The 25,699-nt window shown below is 42.3% G+C and overlaps 1 protein-coding gene across 7 annotated transcripts in view; it reads left to right on the plus strand.

Annotated features, from left to right (window-relative positions):
• LOC138623136 (plakophilin-4-like) overlaps positions 1-25,699 on the plus strand; it is a 77,800-nt gene that overhangs the window by 36,680 nt on the left and 15,421 nt on the right. For 3 of the 7 annotated variants that reach the window (XM_069702441.1, XM_069702439.1, XM_069702442.1), the window contains exons 4-12: positions 4,167-4,201; positions 7,990-8,121; positions 8,559-8,752; positions 9,187-9,763; positions 11,731-11,754; positions 17,142-17,312; positions 20,105-20,315; positions 21,341-21,473; positions 22,837-23,050. In XM_069702441.1, the coding sequence (XP_069558542.1) occupies positions 4,167-4,201; positions 7,990-8,121; positions 8,559-8,752; positions 9,187-9,763; positions 11,731-11,754; positions 17,142-17,312; positions 20,105-20,315; positions 21,341-21,473; positions 22,837-23,050 (1,691 nt within the window). The remainder of the gene's footprint in view (positions 1-4,166; positions 4,202-7,989; positions 8,122-8,558; positions 8,753-9,186; positions 9,764-11,730; positions 11,755-17,141; positions 17,313-20,104; positions 20,316-21,340; positions 21,474-22,836; positions 23,051-25,699) is intronic. The other 4 variants (XM_069702443.1, XM_069702444.1, XM_069702445.1 and 1 more) reach the window with 4 other exon arrangements.

Here is a 25,699-nt window from a genome sequence, read left to right on the forward strand (position 1 = left end):
GCGGGAGGACCGGGCAGTCTTTTTTACTCAATCTAATGATTCGCTGTGACGTAAAATGGCATTTTGTGTCCTCATTACAATGAAAATCAACTAAACTAATGTATTTTTTGTGCAGCTTTTAGCTTATTGTCATGATTCACTGGTTCATCAGTAACATTTAGGCTGCCACCCAAACAGATGGTAGACCAAACAAGCCAAATACCAGTAAATGTTGAACATTAGGTTGACCTGTAGTAAACGGGCAATTATCTCTTCTTCAGTCCTTTAAAAATGTGTTGAGTAAGTATTAATATTAAAATTGATAATAGTTGTCGAGTCACAATTGAATCACATCTTTTTTTTTCAACTGAATCCAGGAATATAGGCAGCTTACTTCCTTTTCCACTGCAAGATTCAGGTTCTAAATTCAGCTCCTGGACCAGATTTCCTGACCCACCAAAAGCTCTTTCTTCAGGGGGAGTACTGGAGGGCAGTTTGTTGACGTGAGCGATTTGTTTTCAATAAACGTTCTTTCTATTTTTGTGGACAGTCTTATCAGTGTTTGATTTGATTGCGTACGGAAGCAGAACTCTTTTTTAACTTCTGCATATCTGACACATGATTCATGCAGTAGGAAATATCACTTGTGTTTTTTGTTTGAGTGTCAACGTTATTAGCCTGTTTTTTTTATGTTATTAAGTTGCAGATAATTTACTAGCAGGAATGAGCATAAATAGGCCAGTAATTCCTGATGAATCTAGGTTTAATTTCTGGGACTGTTTGATCAGAAAGGCCATGTTTACTGATGAGGTATTTGCAGAAACAAGCTGAAATGCTGTTGTCCATTTTGCACAAAAAGCAGTTTTAAAATGTAGCCAGCTTAATGTAGACGTACTGTAGACTGTCAATCATGCACGTAAAAGTCACGTGATGAATGTGTTGGTTCATTTTTTGTGATACCTGATGAAGATCTGTGTTCGATCAACACATCGCTCTGTAAAATTACATTTTTCTGGTAGTTATCGGTGTAGTGTGCATATCTTTATTCTCACTGCTGCCTTCAGTTTCTCTTTTTAAATCCAGCAGTAATAATGAAATCTGATATGAGTGCCCTACACTCTTGTTTGTCACACATAAAAAATTTTAAAAAAACACTCAGAAACGTAGACGAGAGTTGAAAAATGGATGAATAATAAAGAAATCTACCTTTTGTCATCCAAGTTTCTTATGATCCTGGATAACATATTAAGACAACTACATAATTCGGTGTACATAATGGTTTCGATCAGGTTGCTGCAACAGATAGTCACATTTGTCAAGTAAATGTAAATGCTGACACTTTTTTTTTGCCGACCGGGACCACCTCCCAGGGCCGGATAAAGAAAACATGCAACACCATTTTCACACTTTTTTTTTTTTTTTTTTAAGCCAGGGAGGACAAATGAAATAGCTGTCACTAGACATGTGTGTGTGAATGGAGATAAGCTATTAAACATTGAGGGCACACCGGCTGGCTCAAAAGCACAGCGGGACAACTGCAGAGGTGACGGCACACTGAAGGGTTCTGATGGGAGTCATTACATTTCATGACACCTCCAGAGCAGAACACCCTCCTTCATTTCTACAAGCACACAAGGACGTGGTCATCAAACTCCACCTCTAGCAAAACTCCTAAAAGATGCGACCTCCCACCTACCCAGTCTTTCACTAGCCAAAGGGACTGATGGGAAATAAAGTGTGTTGTCCGGGTTAGGCGTGTCGTGTATCAACGTCGGCAGCTGTACAGTGGCTTCGCCCAGCCTGCTGGTCGACATGCAGCACGCGTGGCGTATCATCATTTATAGTAGCCATTCTTCGACTTTATCTGCCATGGTTCATTGGAGCACAACATGCCCAACTTCCTCTTTTTAATTGCCTGCGTGCTCATTAAAATTCTGAGCGCTGTGCTTCTTAAAGCTCATTTAGTGTCATCTAAGAGGGAAAAAAATAGCAGCAGTAGCTACGTTGAGTGCTCACTAGTAATGACCGGCAAATAGGAGATATTAAAAAGAAAAGGGCGGTTACTCTTCTCCTGAGGTCTCCTGCTTGGCCTCCGTTGGTAATAGTAACCGGCCTTGGAAAAATGGCTCTTTGAAAGTGAATTGCTTTTCCTTTGGTCAGAAAGTACTTTCGTAGGTACTTGAAATTATTATGCGGCTGTTAAAATGTCTATATATGATGGCGTACTTGTCTGCTGTGCACTTTACTTTCTGCTGAGCCCTTAACTATAATCATTTGAGTGCAAAGCATTACTAAAGCAGGATTACAATAATTTTTTTTTTTTAATTTTTAGATAAATCTTTTTCACCAAGACTTTCATTTTTGTATGCTTTAAAGGGTATTCAGTGCATTTTTTTTTTCTAAAACTAGTTTTATTTAGTTTTTAGTTCATGTTTTAGTTTAAGTAAGTTTTCTGTAATCATTCTAGGTAAGGATGTAGGATGATCAAAATGGATATTGAACTCTTTGGGCTAACAGACAAACAAGAAGTGTTGTATTGAACTAAATACAGTCGTTATTCAGTCAGGACTCTATTCATGATAGAACTTTGAAGGAAATCTTAAATCTTAAAGAAGCAAACGCCCAGACTATTTTCTATACACAACAACACCCTTATTACAGGAATCAAAAGTTTAATTTTGTAAAATTTTGGTCAAGAACAACTCTCGCCAGAGCTGACCTGTAGTACCCCGAATTCACTGAATATATGCGTCTGGGTCCCCTCCACAGGGGGTCGTCTGCAGTCGTTGCAGCCTACTTATCGTACGCCTCGGGCTCATTAAAACCATTGTAGCAGCTCTAAACAAGCAGTATACACAGAAACCATCTGAACTCTACAACTGCTGCAACTGAATTTAGGAGAAAGCTTCATCGCATGTAACCTCTGAAACGTGTTGCTGATTGTTCAGCGAACATTAATGCGAACATGCAAACAGGGTGTACAGACTATAATCACAGCAAAGAGAACTGAAGCTGTGAGTGATCGTCTGCCGGAGCTAGGCTCAACCTGCTGTCAGAGAGTTCCTCAGGCGGGATACATTCGGCATCAGTGGGTTCATTCATTCTAGCAATGTCCTTGTAGGTTAACTGTAACTTTTGGCAAACAGTCCACAAGGTGAGGGTTAAAAACACAAAGGAATGGGTTCAAGTCAGAACAGTATGTGAAACAAAAGTAAGAAGTAAATGATATGTAGCATCAAACCACAAGCCATCCTATCACGCAGCATATTTCATAGCAGGTGTGAGGTACCAGACATTTTCCAAATGAAATCCAGAGCACAGCAGGACCCGTCACTGTATGCAGATTCTGAAAATGAATTGTGGATCTTTTCAGGGTTTCTGTCATTGTGCACCGGGTGCTCGGTCTCCTGCTTTCCTGCTCACAGCTGCGTTGAAGAGTGATCAGCTGATCCAGGATCATTCCTCATTAGTCACCGCTACGCTGTCACGACATTCCTTCTGTTTTTCTCGCTTGGTATTCTGTGTTTTATCCCTGAGAAATAGGTACGAACTATGATGGCTGGATCATTACTCTGCTGCAGTATTCTCTGGAGACGGATTACCTTTGTTTCTCTCTGCACTGGAATAAATACTGGCATGCAAGTCAGGACGTCAGGACACTGAGTTTGAAGACTGAGAGTGTGAATGAACTGTATTATCACTTTTTATTCACTGGAGGAGCTGGCCTCATCTGTCTGCTCAGTTTCAGCTCCCATCATGCTGTGAACCATCTTTTAGCACTCTTATTAACGCTGAATATAAAAACTTAAAGCTGCTTCCTGTCTCACGTTAAGAACGAGATAAAAGGAATTGACATTGCATTGGAGTTGTAAACATTAAACCTCCCACTGTGGCTGTGTACTCTGAACCTCCAGCTGTTTGAGCTCTCTCACACACACACACACACACACACACACACACACACACACACACACACACACACACACACACACACACACACACACACACACACACACACACACACACACACACACACACACACACACACACACACACACACTTATTACCATCTCTTACCTTGTTGTGAAAGGTGTCTCTTCCAGATGATTTCACTCATGTCCCTCACTGTGTTGTCTCTTGCTTGTAGTGCATGTATTCACTTTTTCATCTATTGTCCCCCCACACAGCTCATCTGAGAAGTCGCTGCCCTGGAGAACTGCAGGTATGTCGGCACAGACTCAGAAATGATTGAATTGCTGTTGCTTTCACAACAACTGTTTTTTTCTTTTTCTTTTTCCCATTTGTACCACGTGTTTATGCATTCAGATCATATTTGCTGTCCTTTTCATGCATTTGTAGGAATATTGAAGCAAACACACCCCCACCTCAGTATTTACCTGCACCTGAACTTGCATAATAATCCCACATGCAGCAGTATTTGTCCATTGATTAGTGTGAAACAACAAATTGCTGTTCCCTGTGTAGAGATTTACTGCAACATAATGGACTACAAGGCCACCTCCTTTCTCTGGGATGCTTCTGCTGTGGATGCCATTCATTACTAAAATATAAACCCTATTTATGTTAGCTCTCTGCAGGTTTGAAACAACCTGTGTGTCCATCCTGTGGAGGAAGCTACAATACATTCCCAAATTATTTATCAATTTCTGTTCCTGGATGAGACCTTTAGTAAGTGGTCGGATCAATAACCACGACCTCGCATTCTTTATTTTATATTCTAACTGATGTGAAGTGAAGTGGACAGCAGTGTTAAATAACACTGAGAAAATACTGAGACACGGAGCATCAGTAAGGAATCACTACTAGAGTGTGTAGAGGCTAGTGTGTGTGTGTGTGTGTGTGTGTGTGTGTGTGTGTGTGTGTGTGTGTGTGTGTGTGTGTGTGTGTGTGTGTGTGTGTGTGTGTGTGTGTGTGTGTGTGTGTGGAGTGCAGCACAGCGCAGACATGTTTTACATTTCCACAGTAATCATTGCTAATAGGAGCCTTTTCGATGAAGCTCCGGCAGGTTCTTGTTTTAATATTTCTTCCAGCTGTTTGTGCCCACTCAGACAGAACGGCCATCAGTGACAGGTAGCAGAAGGACTTCTCTCGGACCCCTTCGGTCTCTGTTTGTTTAGCCCGCATCCTTGAAGGATCTTTAGGACAGAAAGGATAATGAATTCAATTTACTAATGTCTTTCATGGCTTATTAATTACATAGTGAAACGCTGAATTTCTGCATTGGTCATTAATCTTTTATTGTCGATCCTGTCAGAAGAGCCTATGGGGGGTTATAGTTGTACATATGCACTGGGAATATTAATACTACACGCTTTTCTCATTTGCTCCCCGCTTCCCATTTCCTTGCTGAATGCATTTCATTAGCGTTGAAACAGTCAGGGACTAATCACAATCGCTGTTTTGCTTTCTATTGATTTCTCATTCTACTGTAGATGATAAATGATAGTCAGATGCGGTAATGTACTTTTTCCAGTCTAAATGAATTAAACTCTAAATGTGTGGCTCCGAGCGTGATGGGCCACGTTATTTCTGTGAGGCTTATTGGCCTCATGAGCCACCGTATGTGTCTCCTGCCTGAGAAACTGGGATGAAAGAGTCACTGTCGAAACAAGTCCTTTAGCCACAGGAAATGTCAATGCAGTCACTCCTGATGTGCACTGAGAGCAGAGGACAAACATCTCAGAATAAAAGATTTGCTTCGCCTCTTATTCTTTTTCAGACATGCACTCCTCCTTATATTGGCAGCTCTATATGTTAGCATCATGTTCGAGTCATGTTTTTATACAAAGCCACTGCAAATATGCACGCTGTGGAAAAATTGAAATACAACATGATGTGTTTTACAAGCCATTGAAGCAGAAATTAAAAGAATAAAGAGCGTATCACGACTAGTTTTGCTACTGTCTGATATATTCAGTAATAGGAAATGTCATTGTTAAATAAAACATTTCGAAACCAAAGGCTAATGTCACTTGACAAGTTCTCCACTTGGACTCCACCCCACCGCTTGGATGCCTAGCAGGCACAAAATTATAAGGCTGCGGTCCTTTATATACTTATGAATATGTATTTTCAACCCTATCAGTGTCAAAATTAGCCTTAGAGTCTATTTTTAGTACCGTTCAAATTGACCTGCTTGGCCACTTCTTCTTGTGTAATGTGAGTGTCACTGGACTTTATTTATAGATATGTTTTATATCCAGTTTCTGGGGATGCTCTTTATATCCAATCAATATCTAAAAAATGTATGCGTGGAAAATAAAATAAGAGGGAAACAGACAAGGTTTCTGTTTGGGTTCTGCTGGACTGTAAATTGGGCAGCAATATTCAACCATTTTATGTAGTGCATTCTCAATAGACAAGAAAATGAATTGGGGGGCAACAGGGTGCTTAAACAACTACCAGTGGGATTACCACAGCAGAGATTAACACTCAACTGGAAACTCGTTTTTTTTTTTTTAAATCATCACTGGTGCATCAATGTGAAAGGTGACAACACTCCCTCTTCAGTGTCTTTCACACATGATCTATCCAGAGTGGACATGTCACGTGAGAAAACAGACAACATGACGTTGGTCATTTTAAATGTGAATGCACAAACCTGCAATACACGTAAATCTGAAAATGGTAATGTTTCATCTTTATTTTGTTACAAAAGGCTTCGTTCTCCCTCTGCTCAGTGTCTGTCTTCCTGTTCCACCTCCGTTCTGGCTTTTTGGCATCTTGTTTATCAAATAGGGTCAAAACCCAGTCGAATGACGTGTGCCAGACAGAGTCGCTGGCAGAATGCAAGTAGACAGGAAGTGAAAATCTTGTTCAGCCTTGTGATTGCTTAAAGTTTAGAGGACATATAAATGCTTTTTTATTGCGTACAATCATCTCCTTTTTTTTATACTATAAACAATAGTTTTTTATACTTAAACAAGTCCCGTGTATCACCACTATGAAGTGTAAATTATTTCAAATGAGGTCTTTTTTGTTCACCTTTCCCCAGCATATACCCAGCATCCTTTGCTTTCTCCCCAACTGTAAATAGGAATGTGTATTTTCCTAACAATACAGAGAAAGACAAAGAAGGAGCCGAACGTTATTCAAGATGCTGTGAGGCAAAAACTTCTATGGTTGCTACTTTATAAAGGTCACGTATTAAAAGAGCAGCGCTGTGAAAAGGCACACGGCTGGTAAAAAGTGAGGAGCTCGGATATAAATTGAACTTACTGAGGACTCGGACACGCGGTGGCTGACATTCTCACAGCGGGCCGTTCCCAAAGTGTATTCTGACAATTTGACCGAAGACCTGCTTTAATCTGTCTCGAGTCCATCCTATCTGTAAACAAAGCTAGCACGCTTAGATGTCCAGAGGTCGGAGTGCGAGATGCCAGCTTGTCAAACACTCGGCCCATGTGTCAACAGATTTATTCAACAGGTCGGCTTTGGAAACAAGGCGGCTTCTTCCTGGGATTGTCTCATGAAGAGAAGCAGGCAGGATTGGACAGAACATGGCCGCTAACGTTAGCATCCTCGTTCCCTTCCTTTCTCTGCCTATTGTACCGGTGATTGCAGAGGAACTCATTGACTCTGGTCACGCTTAACCAGATTGTGGCTGTGGGGAAACATTGTGCACGGAGACATTAGACATCTAATTCCAGTTTGTTTGCCACACTAGTTGTTGTCATGCATGAGAAGAGGGAGATGTAGGGGAAGCTATTAGAAGCACGGCTGTATACACAGATGAAGTGGCATGCTACCCAATTTTGATTTCCCAAATTAGTATGGCAGTAAATTTAATGACTGCAACTGTATAGAAATGTGAAACTAATGTTGCAGAAATGATTGCCTGTTATTGTTTCCTATCAATTACACACACAACAAATTGTTGACTGCTTTATGACTGTTCGAGTCTTTCAATCTTAAAGCCCAAACTCTGTGATTGTTTCAGACGCCGAGCTCCTCCTCTCTGTCTGACTTTCTGCTCTGCTGTCTTCTCAGATGCGTCCGCCTCAGGGGACACCAAGTCTCGGGTGACTGACAGCTCCCAGTCGCCCAGCTACCGCATCAGGGCGGAGTCAGAGCAGGTGTCTCCGTACTCCCCGGAGCAGCCCTCCCTTCATGAAAGTGAGGGTCTGTTATTGCTTTCTCCATCTCCTGCAGTCCTCTTTTCTCCCGACCCACTTCCTCTTTCCCTGACCTCGGCATTCTCCTACAACGATGGAAATTTTCAACATGCAAACTCTGTCTTTGCTTCTCTTTTGATTCATTTTTGTTTTGAACTTTTCTTTTTTATCCTGATATTTGATCCTTTTGAGTGTCACTGATAACGGATCCCTTATCACATGTTATGAAAGGCTGGGTGACGTGCTGTGGCACTGAATCATAGCGTAGTAGAACTGTTAAACTCCCCCTGCTGTGCCATTTGTCATTAGTAAGGTTATCTAGGTAAAGGTCATGTCTGTTATGAAACCTTTTATGATGTGTCTGTCTCCTGCGCCTTCAACCCTCCCCTGTCCTCTCTCTACATTTCATTGTCCTCTGTCTCCTTCTGTCACTCTGTCTTGCAGGGTCCGCAGGGAATTCATGTAGCTCCACTCAGATGAACTCGTACTCGGACAGTGGCTATCAAGATGCAAGCAGTGGATACCTCAGCAGCCAGCACCCGGGCAAGGCTGAGCTGAGGATGCAGCACTCCTTCCCTGGTGCTGGCACCGGCACCCTAATGAGGAATGCCAGGGCTGAAGGCCAGACTTCTGGCCAGGTACGGACTTAACTGCATGTGCAAAATGTCAAGTCAAAATCTATCTTATCATAAATCTTGTTATTGTCACAATGTCCTAAAGCTGCTGTCATTGGCTTGGCCCAAAATGGCTGTTACATGTTGTTCTGCGAAGGTAGCCGATGTACAGCTGGAAGGAAGCACCGCAACATAAACATGCTTCATACAGTTCTGCACACAAAGACCGCTGAGAACCCAAATGGTGCTGTCACATGATAGAGGGGGGTGGAAACAGAGGACATAAATATGGCCCAGAGTAAAGTCATGCCCTGTAATGAATTGCTTTATGTTATTTAGCATGTCATTATCATTGCTCAATCCAGTTTGCAGCAGAGAGCACAACATGTTCATCATTTTTAGAGCTCCTTATGGACTGATGGAATAAATAGACAATGCAATTTCCTTCTGACCACCAGGTTCCAGCCGTGACAACAGCCGTGCCTGGCCGTGCCATGCGAAGGGTAAGCTCAGTGCCTTCTCGCTCCCACTCGCCAGCCTACGCCAGCAGTTTGTCCCCGTCCCGCGGCTCCCTGCGTACCTCAGTTGGCAGTGCCTATGGCTCCCCCATTGTAACGGAGCCCAAACCCCTCTCCAGCATCTACTCCACAACCCTGCCCTCTACCCAGCGCACCAGTACTACTGGCATCGGGGGCAGCGGCTCACCCTACTCCACCCAGAAAAACTCCCCGGCTGCACTGCGACGCATGGGCTCCACAAACTCGCGATCCGGCAGCCGCACCACCTCACCTTATCAGGCCTCCGCAGGGTCGTCGTCGGGCCGCGTGGGCTCGCCCCTGACAATGGTGGACAACATCAATCCTCCACTGACGAAGCAGCCCACTCACTCATCGTCTCCGGTCAGGGCGAGCATGACCGCTGTGCCCCAGCACTACAGCTCCACGCTGCCCCGCTCCATGCTCCACAACACCGACCCCTACGGACCCCAGAGTTACGACATTTACGAGAGGATGACGCGACCTGACAGCCTCACAGGTACGCCAGTGCACGCACACACACGCACACACGCACACACACACACACACACACACACACACACACACACACACACACACACACACACACACACACACACACACACACACACACACACACACACACTGCTATTTAGAGGACATTGTGTTTTATTGGGGAAAAAAAGGTATAAAGGCAAAATTGTAGATACTGAAATATCTTCTATTAAAGGAGAGGATTAATATCTTTTATTAAATGAGAGAGGATTAATATCTTTTATTAAATGAGAGGATTACTGTGTGTTTGTGTGTTTGTGTGAGTTGTTTTTGAGCTCAGACTGAAACGCCTCAACATAGAATTGTTTTTAATGTTGTTTCTACTGGAAGTTTATAATTCAAGCCATTAATGTAAAAACTTGTTCTTTGAGTGTAATAGACTGCAAATCAAATTGTGTTTTGTTGTTAACAATAGATTAGGAAACCAAATCTAGCGGTCCTGATATAGGAGCCTCTATGGCGACCAGGTGGCTCGCTAACTGTTTCAGCTTACAGTAAGTTGTTTGAACATTAATTTGATGAACTCGCGCATAAACACAGAAGACGTTTCATTGTACACTTAACACAAAGGCTAGCAGAAAGTGAGGTTTATATATCCTGATGGACTGTATGACCAGTATGTACAACTCCCATTAACTGGTTTCTGGTTACATATTTTAAATCACTTGCTCCTGTTACCACACAACCAGTGTTGGGAAAGCTCCGTTTGAAATGGAATATGTTACAAGTTCTTCAGTGACTCTTCATTCTTATCCGACAACATAACCGACCACCTCTGCGTGCTCGCTGACAACAATGCACAATCATTTGATTGCCAGAAGAAAGGCGGTGCAAAGTCGGGCTAGCAAATCAATCAAACCAAGGCTCTAAATGTGAGTGGAGACGTGGACAGAGGGCAGTCCTGCAAAGCAGCAAAATCAGTTATTAGTTATTTTGAACATACCTCTTTTGTCCAAAACGAATATATTCATAGCAGTAATTCTGACTTGTCACTGTACGGAAAGCACAGGTGTGTAAATGAGGGCTGAGTTCCATTTAGTATCCCAGTAAGCAATTACAAGTGATGCATGCAGTAAAGCAGGACTACTGGAGGTCACCATACCGGGTGATCAGCTGACCTTCAGTCAACAATACTGCTTGATGTTGTTATTATTATATATGTGGTGTTTATTCAGATACATTTTTTTGTTTTGTTTAACTAAGTAGCAATTTAATCATATACATGAGGAGCTGTCCCTTTGTTGTGAAATAATAGAGACAGCAGAGGAAAACATTCCCACAAGAAACAATGGCGTTCCTTCCAAATCCAATATTTTGACACAATAATGTGTATTATGCACAATGACTGTGTGTGTGTGTGTGTGTGTGTGTGTGTGTGTGTGTGTGTGTGTGTGTGTGTGTGTGTGTGTGTGTGTGTGTGTGTGTGTGTGTGTGTGTGTGTGTGTGTGTGTGTGTGTGAGTGTGATTTATGCCGGAGATCAGGAGATCAGGAAGATAATTATTGGAGAACCTGGCCACCCAAAATAGGTTTGTGTCCTTTGAAGAGAGATTTCCTAGATGAACTTCTATCTGGACCAGTTTCTCCCCACAGCTGTGCTCATTCATTCTCTGCCCTCTGTGTCTAAGGTGTGTCTGGTACATAAGAACACATCCAGAACTAATGATGACAACCACAATCAATACATGAGAGAGGAATTGTGAAAAATTACAGCTTTGTTCACCTTTAGGTAACATGGAGATTTTTCAGCTGGAGAAAGAAATGAAAAATAGTCATTTAAATCTGGTGAAAGCAGCGTTTGACTGTAAAATCCCAGAATGTATTCAATTTACTTTAAAGGTGAACAGAAATTCTTACTCAGCAATTCACTATATTAGTAAAAGGTTAACTGACTTTGTTCTTCCTGAATTCATGCTGCCGGGGGAAATCCTCAGATGCCCTCGTTGATGATGTTCAAGGTGAACTTTTTTTTAGTTTTTTGTATTCCATCGCTTTCTCGTCATTCTCTTTTGTTATTTGCATGCCTGTCTTCTATTTGTTTGTCATTCATCTACAACTAATTTCCATTTTCTTGAATGTGCAAGTGTTGATTGTAGTTGTTAGCTTTAAGATCACGTGCTACACTGTGATTTTACTCTCGTATTCTACACGACATGGAATAACATTTTTTGTCAAACTCTGGAAATTGGCAAGTGAAACCCTAATGATGCTTCAGGAAGCAGGAAGCCTGGAGAGTTTTGAGTGACATCCGTGTTTCCGAAGGGGGAAACGTCACTGAAAATCCAAAAGAGGCCCATCAGGTCAGGGGTCCAACATGTTAAAATGATGGGGTCATAATATATGATTTAGAGGAAGGGCCCTGCTTGTGTTTGAGCTGAGTCATGTGGGTTAACGGCTGAAGATGCACTAGGGAGTGATGGCAGCTGGGTCTGGACTGTGGAAGCGTCATGACAGACTCGTCGTGGCCTTGCTGCTGGCTTTTGTCCGAGTGCTATCGCTCGCACTATGGGCCTGCGAACTTTCTTTTCTCAGCAGGATGGTACCTTTTTCAGATTCTTCAGTTTTATTTGTGTTAAATTTACAACAGATATCAGTCTGCTTTATCAAACCATCCGGCCTCATCTCGTTCTCACCTCCCTCCCATTTCTGTCTCACTCAGCTCTCATTCCCCCTTTCCCTCATAAACACATCATTTGCACTTTGCCTTTATCACAGTAATTTGTCACAAGTGTCTGCTGAGCCATAGTAGTGGGAAATGGGATGATCACATGATCAGGCTCAATTGCAAGCATTTGGCAAACACTGGCCGACAGCCTCAACGTGATGTTGGAGCCGGTGGTGGTTTTCTGTTTGGATCTATCGGTTTGTTTGTCGACCCTTTCCTCACCTCGTTCTTGCTTCGTCACACATTTTGTGGTTCTCTCTGTTTTCTTCTATCTCTTCTCTTGTGATTTCTTTTTTCTCTTCCCTCCTTTCTCCTTCCTCCCACTTGGCTCCCCTCCTGCTCGATCACTGGCAGCATGTCATAGCCTCTGCTGAAAAATGGAAAATGAAGACAAATTATCCCTAATAATGTGCTCATTACTATCTGTGTCCATTTCAGAGCAGAGTGGGGACAGAAAAAGAGCAATGGGAAATGGCATGTCTCCTCCAAGTGTGCATTCTCTCTTTGACAGCCAAGCCTCCACTGTAGTTTTTCACCTTGCTACAATCTATTTTTACCTTTATTCTCACTTTTATGTGGAGTGAATTTCTGGTAATCATCCCAGTTTGTTTAGAGACAGGGTTTTGAAAATTGTTTTAGTTGAGGAATTCATTCAGCTGCATCCATTTAAGTGTTTGTTTCTCCAGAGCAAGCACGAGCCAAGCCGCCACCGCCCTTCGCCTACCCTCAGCCAAGTGTAATCTGTTAAAGCCACGGTGAGAGGACTGAGGGGGAGAATTAAATGACTATAACGCAGCAGGAATGTGGGCTATTCATCCTCAATAGACAGCAGTATTTCTCCCTGACAATTTGCAGATGCTTTTAGAAGTGACTGCAGCTCTTCTATCAGGGGAACAGAATAAAGAAGGCAGACAGATTAGTCTCCTCTAAGGTTGTTTCAGGAGTCGGGCTGCTGAGAGGGAGATATGCATGAAGGCTTCTGCTCCTGGAAGATTCTGTCCCTCTCACTCGGTCACAGCTCTGCCAAACAGCCCCTCTATGTGGCCGGGCTTTACATGGGATGAGAAGTCTCTGGTGGTCTTAGACGGCCTCATTAACCCTCTTTTTATTTTCATCCTTTCTTTCCCACCGCTTCTTATATTCTCTGCTGCTTTCTTTTTCTGAGGCTCCCGCCCTGCCTTATGTCTTCCCACCACCTCGTCTCCCTCTATATCCTCACCCCCGTCAAACCTTTGAACGGGAGGAGCTGAACTGATTTCCTGCCAAGCTGCTGCTAGTGGCTATTGTGTGCGCTGCCACAGAGTGAAAGGCTTCCTGGGCTATTGAGTGCTCCGCTACAGCACACAGTGGCAGAATCTTCTTTTTTTTTAAGTCTGTTTTATTTCCTACACTGCACAACAACGTGCCTCCAGTTTCAGAGTGCTTGTTTTTATGTAGCTCATTGTTAACTGCCGCCATTTGATTCCTCGTAAGCTTTTCAGGTATTTAATGGAAGCCGTTGATAAGTCTAATATTGTGACTATACCGTACAAATGGTAGCTGCAATGGTTTGTTTAGCAAAAAGCCATAAGTGAACACTAAAAGCTACGAAACTTTCAGCCTGAGGAGCCTGAAACCCTCTAAGATGCTCCAAAAACAATGCATTATCTGATTTATTGCTTTTTGAAAAGTATTTTTAATTGGCAAATTAAAAACAAATACAACAATTCATCTTTTTTTCTCGCCAAGCACTCCTAAACAAATAGAAACAACCAGGCAGCACATGGACTGTGAATGGCATCGAGTCTGGGTGTTAAAACAATGTTGAGAGGACCACGATTGTAAGATTGTAAAGAGGTTGGGAGATATTGGCAGAGAGCAAACATAATCAAACTAGCCAAGCTTTTATAGATAGGAATACATTTGAGCTACTATTAGACCATTTTCAATCAACAACAAATACTTTCATTTGGCACTTCAAAATCAGTCTAAAAACACCCATTCATTTATTAAATCATGAACATCTAACTGGTGTCCACGGCCCTGTTGGATACGCTGCTCCTTTTCAAGGATACCTGCTGTCATTTATCTCATGCAGCACAATGGCCTAACAGCCAGTGAGGAAATTCAATTCATTTTTCTAAATATGACATAACCTTGACAAATAAATTGGGATTTTTTTTTTTTTTTTTTTTGCAGCATGGATTTACACAAAATTGTTTTCATTTGTACTGATCACCTGCACAAAATATACCAGCTATTAGAGAGGATTTAGGAGTAAGGACACCAGTTGTTTAGACTTTAGGTCAAGGTAGGACTGCAATAGTTAGTTTAATAAATATTCATCTGGTTAATTTATTTACTTATGCATTTGTACTTCCGATAGAGGTTAGGTTGCTTCTAAAGGCATGGTGCTCCAGTCAGGTCAGCCTACATATGTCCCACTACTTATGTCTAAAATCTTTACTCTTCTTGTCCCTGGAGTCTCTCTGGTGCAAAAATGCTTATTTATTAATTTCCTCAGTCTCAAACTGCGACAAGACGCCCTCATTTAGCTGGTTCTGCATGGCAGAGTTGGTGCTTAGCAGCAGTCTGCTGAGCTCGTGCAGTTGGAGAGGACCCAAGTGACGTTCGGGGGCTCGTGAAGTGTGCAATGAGCAGTAAGTTGCCAACTGTATGCTGGACCACTGGGGTTCACACTTTAGTGAGCTTCACTGATGTGAGGTGTAACACAAACATAAACTTAAATGGTGTTTGTTTGACAAGAACGGAGATCCAACAAAAGAAAACATCTCCATCCTCTACGTTTCAGTGTGCTCATGCACGTTCAACTTCTTATTTTCAGCTGGAAAGAAGAGTTTTAGATTTTGAAGATGGCATGAGTTGGTTAGGGTAACCAACTCATGCCATCTTCAAAATCTAACCGTACAAGCATGACCATTAATGAGCCTTTATTTTTTTAATGGTTTGTTGTGTCACTGCAGCATATTCAGCTCCGAGTTTCATTTCATCAGGCAATGATCGGCCGACTCATGCCATAATTATGCTCCATTTTCAGGCATTAGCCCTTAGTTATTTTGATAAAAAACTTTGCATCCTATTATCATCTCCAAGCCACGTTAATGGGGTCATTTTCTAAACAGTCTTTTCATCAATGTTGTTATGCTATTTTGGTGTACTACAGATTTTTCCACGTGTTTTTTTTACCTGTGTGAAATACCTCATGCTCTGCATTCCTTGTCTCTGCCAGCCCTGCTCTTCTTCTGTGGAGGGTTCTTGACCAATTCCCTTTTTCAAGTTGCATCTGTTACAGAAAAAGAACAAAGACAGTATCAAAATATGTTGGCATCTTAATGTACTAGAATTTGTAGCTAAAAAAGGAGCACTTTAATTTAATAATTGTATCATCTGACATCATAATAATCATCAACACTTTTCTTGTCACCTATCTTCTCTTAATATATGTATACAGTATATATAAAAAATATAATGCAGTAGCATTAAGTAAAAACACATTTTAACTGATCTTTTTACTGGTGAATCGGTCGGACTCTTCTGTTGTTGTTCTGCATGTGGACTGAGTCTGAGTCAAAAGGACTCGCTGCATCATGATGCCCCCACACCCTGTTAAAGTGACCTATCTGCAAGGGATTTTTAATTGGACAACGGTGTGTTTTATTTTTCTCACCCCTGTCAGGTGAGCTGGTTGCTGATTACAGAAGCTGTTTGTTTCATCATCCATCGGCCAACATCTGCTCTGATTCATGCACCGATTGGTTCCCATTCTTCTGGGTGTTGTAGCACCGTTGGCAGTCAGCCCTCATCAGTGGCTCCTTTTAGCCATTCAGAACAGTATTTAGTGTTTGTTTGTGCTCCTCAAAAAGAAGACTGGCTGACAACACCCTATTCAAAGCAAAGGAAAACCAGTTGCAGTTCTTTATCGCATATTTATAGTTTGCAGGTACATAAAAAGACTTATATCAGATTGATAGTGGCAAATATTGGTGACTTTGTCTTGCTTATTCCTCCACGATGTTCTTTGGAGTACAAATGCAGACTATTAGTATCTATTAGTTACTAGTATTTGGTTAAGGTACTTTTTGATTGTTTTTCCAGCTCATATAAGTATATGAGCTGTATAAAGTTATTTATTGTTTTATATATTACATGCATATATGACTGACAATCATATCTCTAAGCATATCAACATTTTCTCACATATTATTCCAGCGCTGTGTGTTTGTTCCCATTTATTTTTATCCAACATGAAAATCAACTTCCTGACCTAGGACGATCTTCAGATAGGTCACAGTGAACATCACGTCGGCTTTTATTTTTGTCAGGGTTGCATTATTGCTGTATGGTAATCTACTGCCGAGTTTGCAAATGAGTGAACAACGACATGGCAGCTATGACATTAACTTTGACTACAATAAATGGAGACATGTTGTTTACTGTGATTGATTACCTAACCTCTAGAATAAGTATCAAGTGATTTTATGCACCACAACAGAATGGAAATCAATGGCATCCCAGAAATAACTCAAAAGTTTAGTGCAAGCACTGTGATATGACCTGGGATTTTTTTTCTCTCATACGGCTCAAATCTTTGACACATCCGTCTGCGTTGTCACGATACCACTAAGTCGCAAACTCTTTACTGCAACCACCTATCCACTAACCATGCTCCTACATCTGCAGGAATACGGAACTCATATGCCAGCCAGCACAGCCAGCTGGGCCAAGACTTAAGGTCAACCTTGTCCCCGGACCGCCACATTGCACCAATCTACGAGGATCGGACCTTCCAGGGTCCGTTGTACCGCAGCCCCAGCCACACCCAGCAGGGCACCCTCTACAGGAGCAGCTCAGGTTGGTCCCGCATCATTTATACGATAGAAATTCAGCGGCTTCTAAAAAGGAAAGAGCCGTTTGCAGACTGATACCAAAGGTTTCATGCAAACTGCTCAACAGGAAGAAATGCTTGGGGACAAGTGTAGGCCTGAAGTGTTCCCATTTAAAGAGGATCATATCAGGACATTTTTAATATGCTGTATATTAAAGATTGGATCCAGAATGTGAATTTCCTTCATAACATATGAGGGCACCATTTGAATTTAGCTGCAGGCTTGTTGGCACAACACGGATTAGGTAATAACAAAACTGCAAACCAGTTCCCAAGCTACCAACTGGTAGCCGGCGTGGCAGTATTTGCTCCTGGGACATGATTAAACGATTTGATTTGACCAAAAAAAAGTAAGGTACAAAACTGTCAAAAGAATGTTTAACTTAATATGTTATTTGTGTGGTGTTACAGGGAACATTGTGCAGTCTTTCTAATTTTGATCTACAGTTTGTCATCAATACATGAGGTAAACAGTCTTGTCAGAAATGTAGACAACTACAACAACTTACAAGTAAAAATGTGTCAAAAATGTTTGCCAATGAAAGAGAGCTTGAGAGATTCTTGAGAGGAGATATAGTATAATGTAATGTTTATTTCAGTCATGCATCCGTCCCTCTGCCAGTCTGCAACCGTGCTGCACACTATAAACGGAGTTGGGAACCCCTGCTGCAGCTAACAAACAACACACTGCCTTTTTATTTTGAGTCTGTTTGTGTGCGACAGATCAAATGATCCAAATCTATTATTTTCAAATCTACCAGAAACTCCATTTGGTTTTCTCCGTCTTCTCTCTTCTTTGTTTGTGACGTCTCGATAGCGTCGTACAGTCGGGTCACGCAGGTCGAGATGAGCGCAGATATTTCACTCATAGCATTTTCATTTCAACCAAACACATCTTCCCATCCAGAGTGCATTCTTTATGTTGTGTCGGGAAGGAGATATTCTCCTTGAGTTCAAATATTTCAAAGTCTTTGCCATTTAATCTGGTGGCCTCTTGACTCCGGTGTATTGTCTTCCTCGGGGAACACCGTCTCTCTATCCGTCTTGCCCTTTAGCGCTGTGTATGTTATGTCTTTCTCTCTCGCCCTTCTTCCTTGATTTCAATTTTTCTTTCTCTCTGCCACCCTCTCGTTCCCTGCCTCCCTTCTCCTCCCTCTCTCCACTGTCAGGCAGAAAGGGTGAGACATGAGTTAATAGGCAGGTTCTGATATGTCATCCTGCCACAAAGGAGTCCATTACCCGAGTGTCACAGTGAGAATGAGAAGAAGGATGAAGGGGCCAGGGGACAGCTTGGTTACCCACATCCATCCTGATGTTGGTATTCTCCTCTCATCATCTCCTGCCTCGGATACACATGCTTAGTTTCCACTGACACACACTCCTTTCAGCCTTCTCCTTGGCACACCGGAGATCTGCTTCGACCGATAAGTTCACTAATAAATGCTATTGATGCTGCGAGGAAGCCCCACAGACAAGCCACTATAATGTGTTTATGCCAGCTATATTGAGAGAAGGCGAGTGGGGGTGGAGCTGGAGGGGGTGTTCAATATGGAGTCTTTGTAAGAGCCACCTCATTAGAAAAATCCAATTTGATCCCAGAGTTTTCTTTGTTATGTTGTGAAATGAAATTGCAACGGACCGTTTACCTCGATCGGCTTTAGAGGCATCCTTGACTTTCTCCACTAGCTCGCACTATACTTTATTTTTTTGTGTGCAAGATTGTTATGTTGAATAGAAATATCAATCACCTGCTGAAAAGGAGCGAAATGGAATCCAAATAGTTGAGGTAACATCGCAAAGCTGCACGATGTTGTTTGGAATTAGTTTTGTGTCTTGGGCTCTGAGCGGTGACTTTCTGGGAGATAACCATATTGCAGGGTAGAGCTGCTGCCCAACATAGAAGTGCACTGATGTGAGAAATTGTGTTTTTGGAGTAGCCCCACAAGTTGACGTCTTGGTTCCTGGTAGGAGGGAGTTTGAGCGCTCGTGCCCAGTTCTGTTGGATGGCTGCTAGAGATCTGACCGCCGCAGCAGCAGTCACGCTGCCAAACATCACGTGGCTCCGGCGACAAGCGGACTAAATCCAACCAGCTTGTTTACGCAGTTCTGTGTTTGTGATCCATTGTGTTTAAAAAAAAAAAACTAGGTCATAATATCACTCGGAGCAAATGAAAAGAGGAAAGATGACTGAAACAAGACGCTCTCTGGCTGAGTTCTCTTCATGGTTATGTTTTTGATGCCTCCGTTTTAACCCGTGTGTGTGTGGACTGTTTTTGGAGCTCGTCATGGTTTACCAAATTCTCTCTGCTGTGTTTGGCGAAGTGAGTCTAAGAGTAAAGTGTCGCAAAGGAGCAAGGAGGCGGTGAAGAAAGGATTTGTGGATCATCAAGCAGGTTTAGTCCTCCTGTGCTCTCTGAAAACCAGCAGGATCCCTCCGGCTAAACACAGTCTTGTAAAAGCAAAACGACATGTAAAGAGCTCTTTGAAGAAGAAGACTTCAGCTTTGTGCAAACATGGGAGCTGTGTTTTTATCCTCTTCATTAATTGGTTCCAGATTTGAGAATTTGCTGAGTTTGTCAGAACAGCTGCATGTTTGTATTTTCAGCTTTGTTTAAAGTTGTATGCTAACGGTGTGCAAAGCTCAGAGTTAAGCTGAAAAGGTCTGAACACTGACGGTCTTCGCTAGCACGGCTTTGCATCTCACGTTTGTTTTTTTAAATGTTTAATCTTTCTGGGTTTTTTTTTTTTTGTCCCTCAGGTGTGGGGAGTCTGCAGAGGACCTCCAGCCAGCGCAGTGCTATGACCTACCAAAGAAACAACTATGCTCTTAACACAGCAGCCACCTACGCTGATCCGTATCGCTCGGCACAGTACCGGCCCTCCGATCCCAGCTACGCTCGCCAGGCTGTCGCCGTGGATGGCGGTGCCACGCGCTCCCCTTCGATAGACAGCATTCAGAAGGATCCCAGGTAATCACTCTTTAACGTGTCTCTGCAATACTGTGTTTGTAAAGTGCTCGGTTTATTCTGTGTTTAGTAACCAGCGTAGTGTAGCACAGACCAGTGATTCACAGGCACTACTTATGCTTACAAGGCTTCCCTGTTCTGCTGGGTCAACAGCAGTGTCCTCTTACTATCCAAACAGAGAGCCCCCTGGGTAGTCGCACGCAGCTCTAACCATTAAGCCGGCTCAACTATGCCTGGCCACTTAACAATAGATTCTCACATGCACTGAAGTGCTGCGTCTGCTCTTGTCACACAGACGTGTGCAACTGCAGGCAGTGGATTGACGCTGCAGTAAAGCCCTGACCCTGCACGTTGGGAGCTTTGTGTACAATTGGTGGCTGTAGTGTAACTACTCCAAGTCAGTGCGCCGCAGGGATTTTCCGTGACCCGAGTCCATTCAGGAAGTGCTTCCGAGTGAAATTTCCTCTTTTGACAGAATTGCTCGAACTTTCGAGGGAAATCCTCTCGTGTTTTTTTTTTTTTTTCAGCTTTGCTTCAAAGAAGTCACGTCTTTTTAAACCAACCAAGGTTCTTGTTGCATATAATTTACACCCAGTGAGGTAAATGCATTTCTGCTACAACTCAAGTAAAGTAATTTAATATGTCACTCCATTTCAGTCTCATTTTGCAAGTCCGTTTTCTCAACCAAATAAAAAGGAGAAATCCTTTACCAGTAGAAAAACAACCGAAATAATTTTTGTTGCATTTGTAGTGTAAACTATTTTCCAAGAGCAGTGCAGACACAATGCATTCCTCTCCTTCCCTTACTGGACTGCATACTGAAAATCAGTAATCCCAGTGTGACCAAACTGGACTGTGATATAGAACCGGATGTGAATGCAATTTCCCGGGTTTATCAGTTTGCCCTGAGGTGCTGAAGTCTTCATTTTAAGCAGCAAAAAAAAAGTGCTTGTGGTTTTTTAAGGAGGCGACGCTCTTTCTGTCGCCATCGTCATGCTGATACCTTCTCACCCTACCTGTGCCTCCAGAGAGTTTGCGTGGCGTGACCCGGAGCTGACGGAGGTAATTCACATGCTGCAACATCACTTCCCGTCGGTGCAGGCCAACGCAGCTGCCTATCTGCAGCACCTGTGCTTTGGTGATATACGAGTCAAGAGCGAGGTAGGTGTTGATCCCACAGCGTGACTTATTGGAATGAATCCACCTTAACTTCTGATAATTACGGCACATTATTCCCATTTTTTGTGCATTTGTCATTGCCTGTTGTTTAATTTTTAAAGGGAATCTGCAGTTTATTGAATAACTTGGTGGTTTTTTTATTTTTTATTGTGGAAGCTTTGTTGTTTGTTCTATTGTCAAACATCTCTAAAAACTGGTTCATCAGGGAAACGACTACAAAAGTGCAAAAACATGAAACCCCAAAGTAAGTAATTTATTTGGAAGAGAAAACAAAGGCCAACAATTAAACCATTTCTATCATAGCAGGTTGTGGTTGAGTGTTGAGTGGTGACCAACCCCTCCAGCTGTAATTCTGCACGCTCAGTTTCCCTGTGCCGGGAGAGAATTTTAGCACCATTACAGCTCACCTTTGGTTTCCCTCCCGATACCGTGATAGTTAATCTCCCAGTTCTTCAGGCTGATCTCACTCTTGCTTGTTGCATTATAAGGCCTGTTTTAGGCACTTTCTCCAAGACCTTTACAATTATAATTGTGAGGAAGTGTCACCATTACCAAAACAACTGATGGAGCGATGACAATAAAACTCAGGTCAGCTGTGATTTTCCTTTTGAAGACACCATATTTTGTGATACTCTACATAGGTGGAAATTCCAGTCAGTCACTTTGGTGTTTCTAAATATTAGACGTTATTTGGACACATCAGCTCACCGGGGGTTTCACAACATTTGCAGAGATTAAATCTACTGCAGATTCACAAGCACAGACACAAAGTCACATTCATTCTATTCATGCAAATCATAAGCCGAAGAGAAACCCACCGCATACAATAATATTTAGAAAGAACCGAACGGACACTCAGGCATCTGTTGCTCCAGACTTTTTTCCCCTTCAGATAATTAAAGGTCAAACTCGTCCTTTTTCTCCACCATGCGTTTTTGTAATATAAGTTTTGAGTGAAAGGCATAGAAAGAGGGATACAAGATCAGATATAAAGAATGCATTTTTTTTTATTCTCATATGCCAAATGTCAGTATATCACAAAATGATTCATACGATACAATAATAAAATATGAAGCTTGTTTCCAGGAGAAAATGTAAATTCATTTTTCTTTTCCTCTACCATCTCCTGTGGTTAAGGCTTTTTTCATGGTCATGGATTAGCATTACTTTCCCAAATAATTCATTGTTTGGTATAAATAAATTCCTTGCGTGTAGATTCTCTTGTCACATGAATAAATGCATGATTTTGCTCTCCACTGTATATAAGTGGGGAAAAAATGTTGTTAGCGGTCAGAATAATTTCCCATCTGATAATGTTGTGTGATCTCATTCACCCTGTCTACAGGTATGTCGACTAGGAGGAATTAAACACCTGGTGGATCTATTAGATCACAAAGTTCTTGAGGTCCAGAGGAACTCTTGTGGAGCTCTGAGGAACCTTGTTTATGGCAAAGCCATGGATGACAACAAGACTGCTGTTAAGAACGCAGGAGGCATCCCAGCGCTGCTCCGCCTGCTCAGAAAGACTGTGGATGCAGAAGTACGGGAGCTTGTTACAGGTTAGTAAGCATGTGTATGTTTTACAAACTGTTGGGTTAACTCCAAGAGTCCGTGCATGCAGTATTCATACAGCTTCTTTAAGCACTATGAATACTGCAGTATGAATTCAAAGGGAGGTGTGTTTTAGTGGTCAAAAAATGTGTGTAACTTGGATGCTGATGTTGATCAAGCAGCGAAACTTGGAATACTTCCTCATGAAGGTTGTAGCGCCCCCTGCTGGGTGTACGTCACATTGCTACGCACCGTTCACAGCCAGTGTTCGTCATCTTGTAACTTTTGATTGCCCCTTGTGCATCTTAAAATTGCTATTCAAGATATTAGAATCATTACATTTAAGAAGTCAAAATCTGATAGTGTTGATATTTTGTCTTAGTAAATAATTTTTTATTACCCAGCAAAGATTTGATATATTTCTTGTTTTATAGACTTATTGATTACTGACTGGTCATTTTAGCACTACTGTTATCCAGCACCATTGTTCAGCCCTCATCAGATCTGTAGGAGATCCATTGCACATTACAGCTCTCACAGAAGATGATGAATTATTTACCGGACAAACCTGGGGGTTTTGTTGGAGATGGTTCCAGTACTGAGCTGAATTTTGACTTTGCGGGGTTGTTTGGTGGCTTCGTGTCATGGTTAACCACCGAGTACCGTTTCTAGAGATGAGGTGGCAATTTAGATGCTTTGAATAAACAACTACACAGACTGCAAAGTGTTGTCTATCCTAACATTAGGAGTAGCTGAGTTCCAGAGGCTTCTCTTTAACTTGCTGCCACTACTATTTATGATTTATGCCATGAAAAGAAACCAAATTCCCTAAGCGATTCTTTTATTACTTAGATTTACTTGGAGAGATTGAGCTCCTCCTCTGTCTGAAAACAACTGTCCCTGCCGGTCTGCTTGTCAGTCTCCTCCTATCTACATTGGACTGCTTGCAACTCACTTGTATTTGTGTGTCGCTTGAGCTCTGCAAACAGAGTATGAATACTCCATGTTGGGGATCAGGGTGGAGCGCTATAGAAATAAGCAAGCCAAGACATTTGGCTCCCAGGTGGCTGAGTCAGCTGTTTGTGCTGGACTCCAGCCCCCAGTGTAACATGGTCTCCGGTTACGGTGCAGTAGTCCTCCCTGAGGGAGAACAATATAGCCAGAGTATGGAGACTACACTAAGTAGAATTTTTGTATTGTCTGGGAAGAGATTATCTTCAGCTTCCTCTTTCAGTTAAGTGTCTGTTTACTTTGCTTATAAAGTACCAAATGAGAAAATAATAAACAATTTTAAAAGAGCATATTTTGTCTCTGCTCCCACTTGTGCTTCTGTAAAAACCTTCTTTCACTGAATTTTGAAAAGATTGCACAGGCCTTCGTTGCCCAGTCCGAGTCCAGCTGTAATGTGAGCTCTGTGTAAGTTTTCTTCCCTTTCATCCACCCATCAGAGAGCCTGCTGTGGCTAATTGGCAGTGCAGACCTCAGGATGGGGAGCAATTTGAAAAGGTCAACAGTTCTGCATCACCTTTAGTTAATCACAGCTGATGAGAACAATCCACATAAAAAGCCTTCAGGCGGTTGACACACAGCTCCTTTCTACTTCTACAGGACCATTTGTGCAATATTTATAATGTAAATTGGAAGCAGCGTTGTTGAAGATAGCTAAAAAGCTGAGCAGTTGCTGCAACTTTTGGGCTCCCATCGTGTCAGCGGCTCCCTCGACCCCCCTGGGAGGTCCAGGTGTCATCTATGCTTCACTCGGGCTAACTGCAAGAACAGGCCACCCTTGCTTCAGGTCAGGGGTCATGTTTTGGGGAGTCACAATGCAATCTCATCCCCTTACCTGGCCATGGTTGAGCAGCTGTCGTGGGTATTAAAGGTCAGGCCCACTGCTCTGTCATCAGCTCCAGCGGCTGCAACACCTGGAAATGAATGCCACTCACACAGACACACAAATGCACAAAAGGATTGTTTCGTCACCTGTTAGAATACTTTGATTCAGCTATAAACCTAATCATTGCTTGGTTTGATCCATTTAACACATCAAAAACAATGTCTGTAATCTCTGTTTTATGGCTTTTTAATTTAGTTAATTTTACCAAACCTAACACTACTTTGGAAAAGTTAAACTACTTCAGATTCACACAGAGGTCAACAGAACAGCATTTATATACATACAGTAGAGCCGGTTGTCAAGTGTTGGCGTACATTGCTGTGTTTTTGTTTTTGGAGTACAAAAACTGAGGAGGTTGATAACCTTTGATCAAATGAAAAATGAGAAACGGAATTTGATCCAAAATGAATCCAGTTAAAGCCATAAGGACGGACGCTCTGACTTCCTCCTGCATGAGGGAGAAAATGAGAAACGCCCACGAGCCACAAAAGCAGACACCAAGCTGACTCTGTGAGGTTCAGTCTGTGCAGCAGTGGCAGTTTTCTAGTTCACCTCCCAAAATTGAAAAGATAATGGATCAAATGGACAGTTTTTTGGATGATCAGCAGCTTTTCGCAGACTGAACTCCAAGACGACCCCGTTAGTGCTTCACCGGGCAAAGTTGATGACAAGCTGAACTGCGGTTTAAGAGACGAAGATTATCTCAAAGGAGCAGTCAGACATTGTGGGAATCTGTCAGGATCACTTTCATTCTGCATGTCTG

The sequence above is a fragment of the Brachyistius frenatus genome, unplaced genomic scaffold (assembly GCF_029030835.1).
Source record: "Brachyistius frenatus isolate BFR_SWC_R1_liver_20210118 unplaced genomic scaffold, ASM2903083v1 Contig_42, whole genome shotgun sequence".
Lineage (NCBI taxonomy): Eukaryota > Metazoa > Chordata > Actinopteri > Embiotocidae > Brachyistius > Brachyistius frenatus.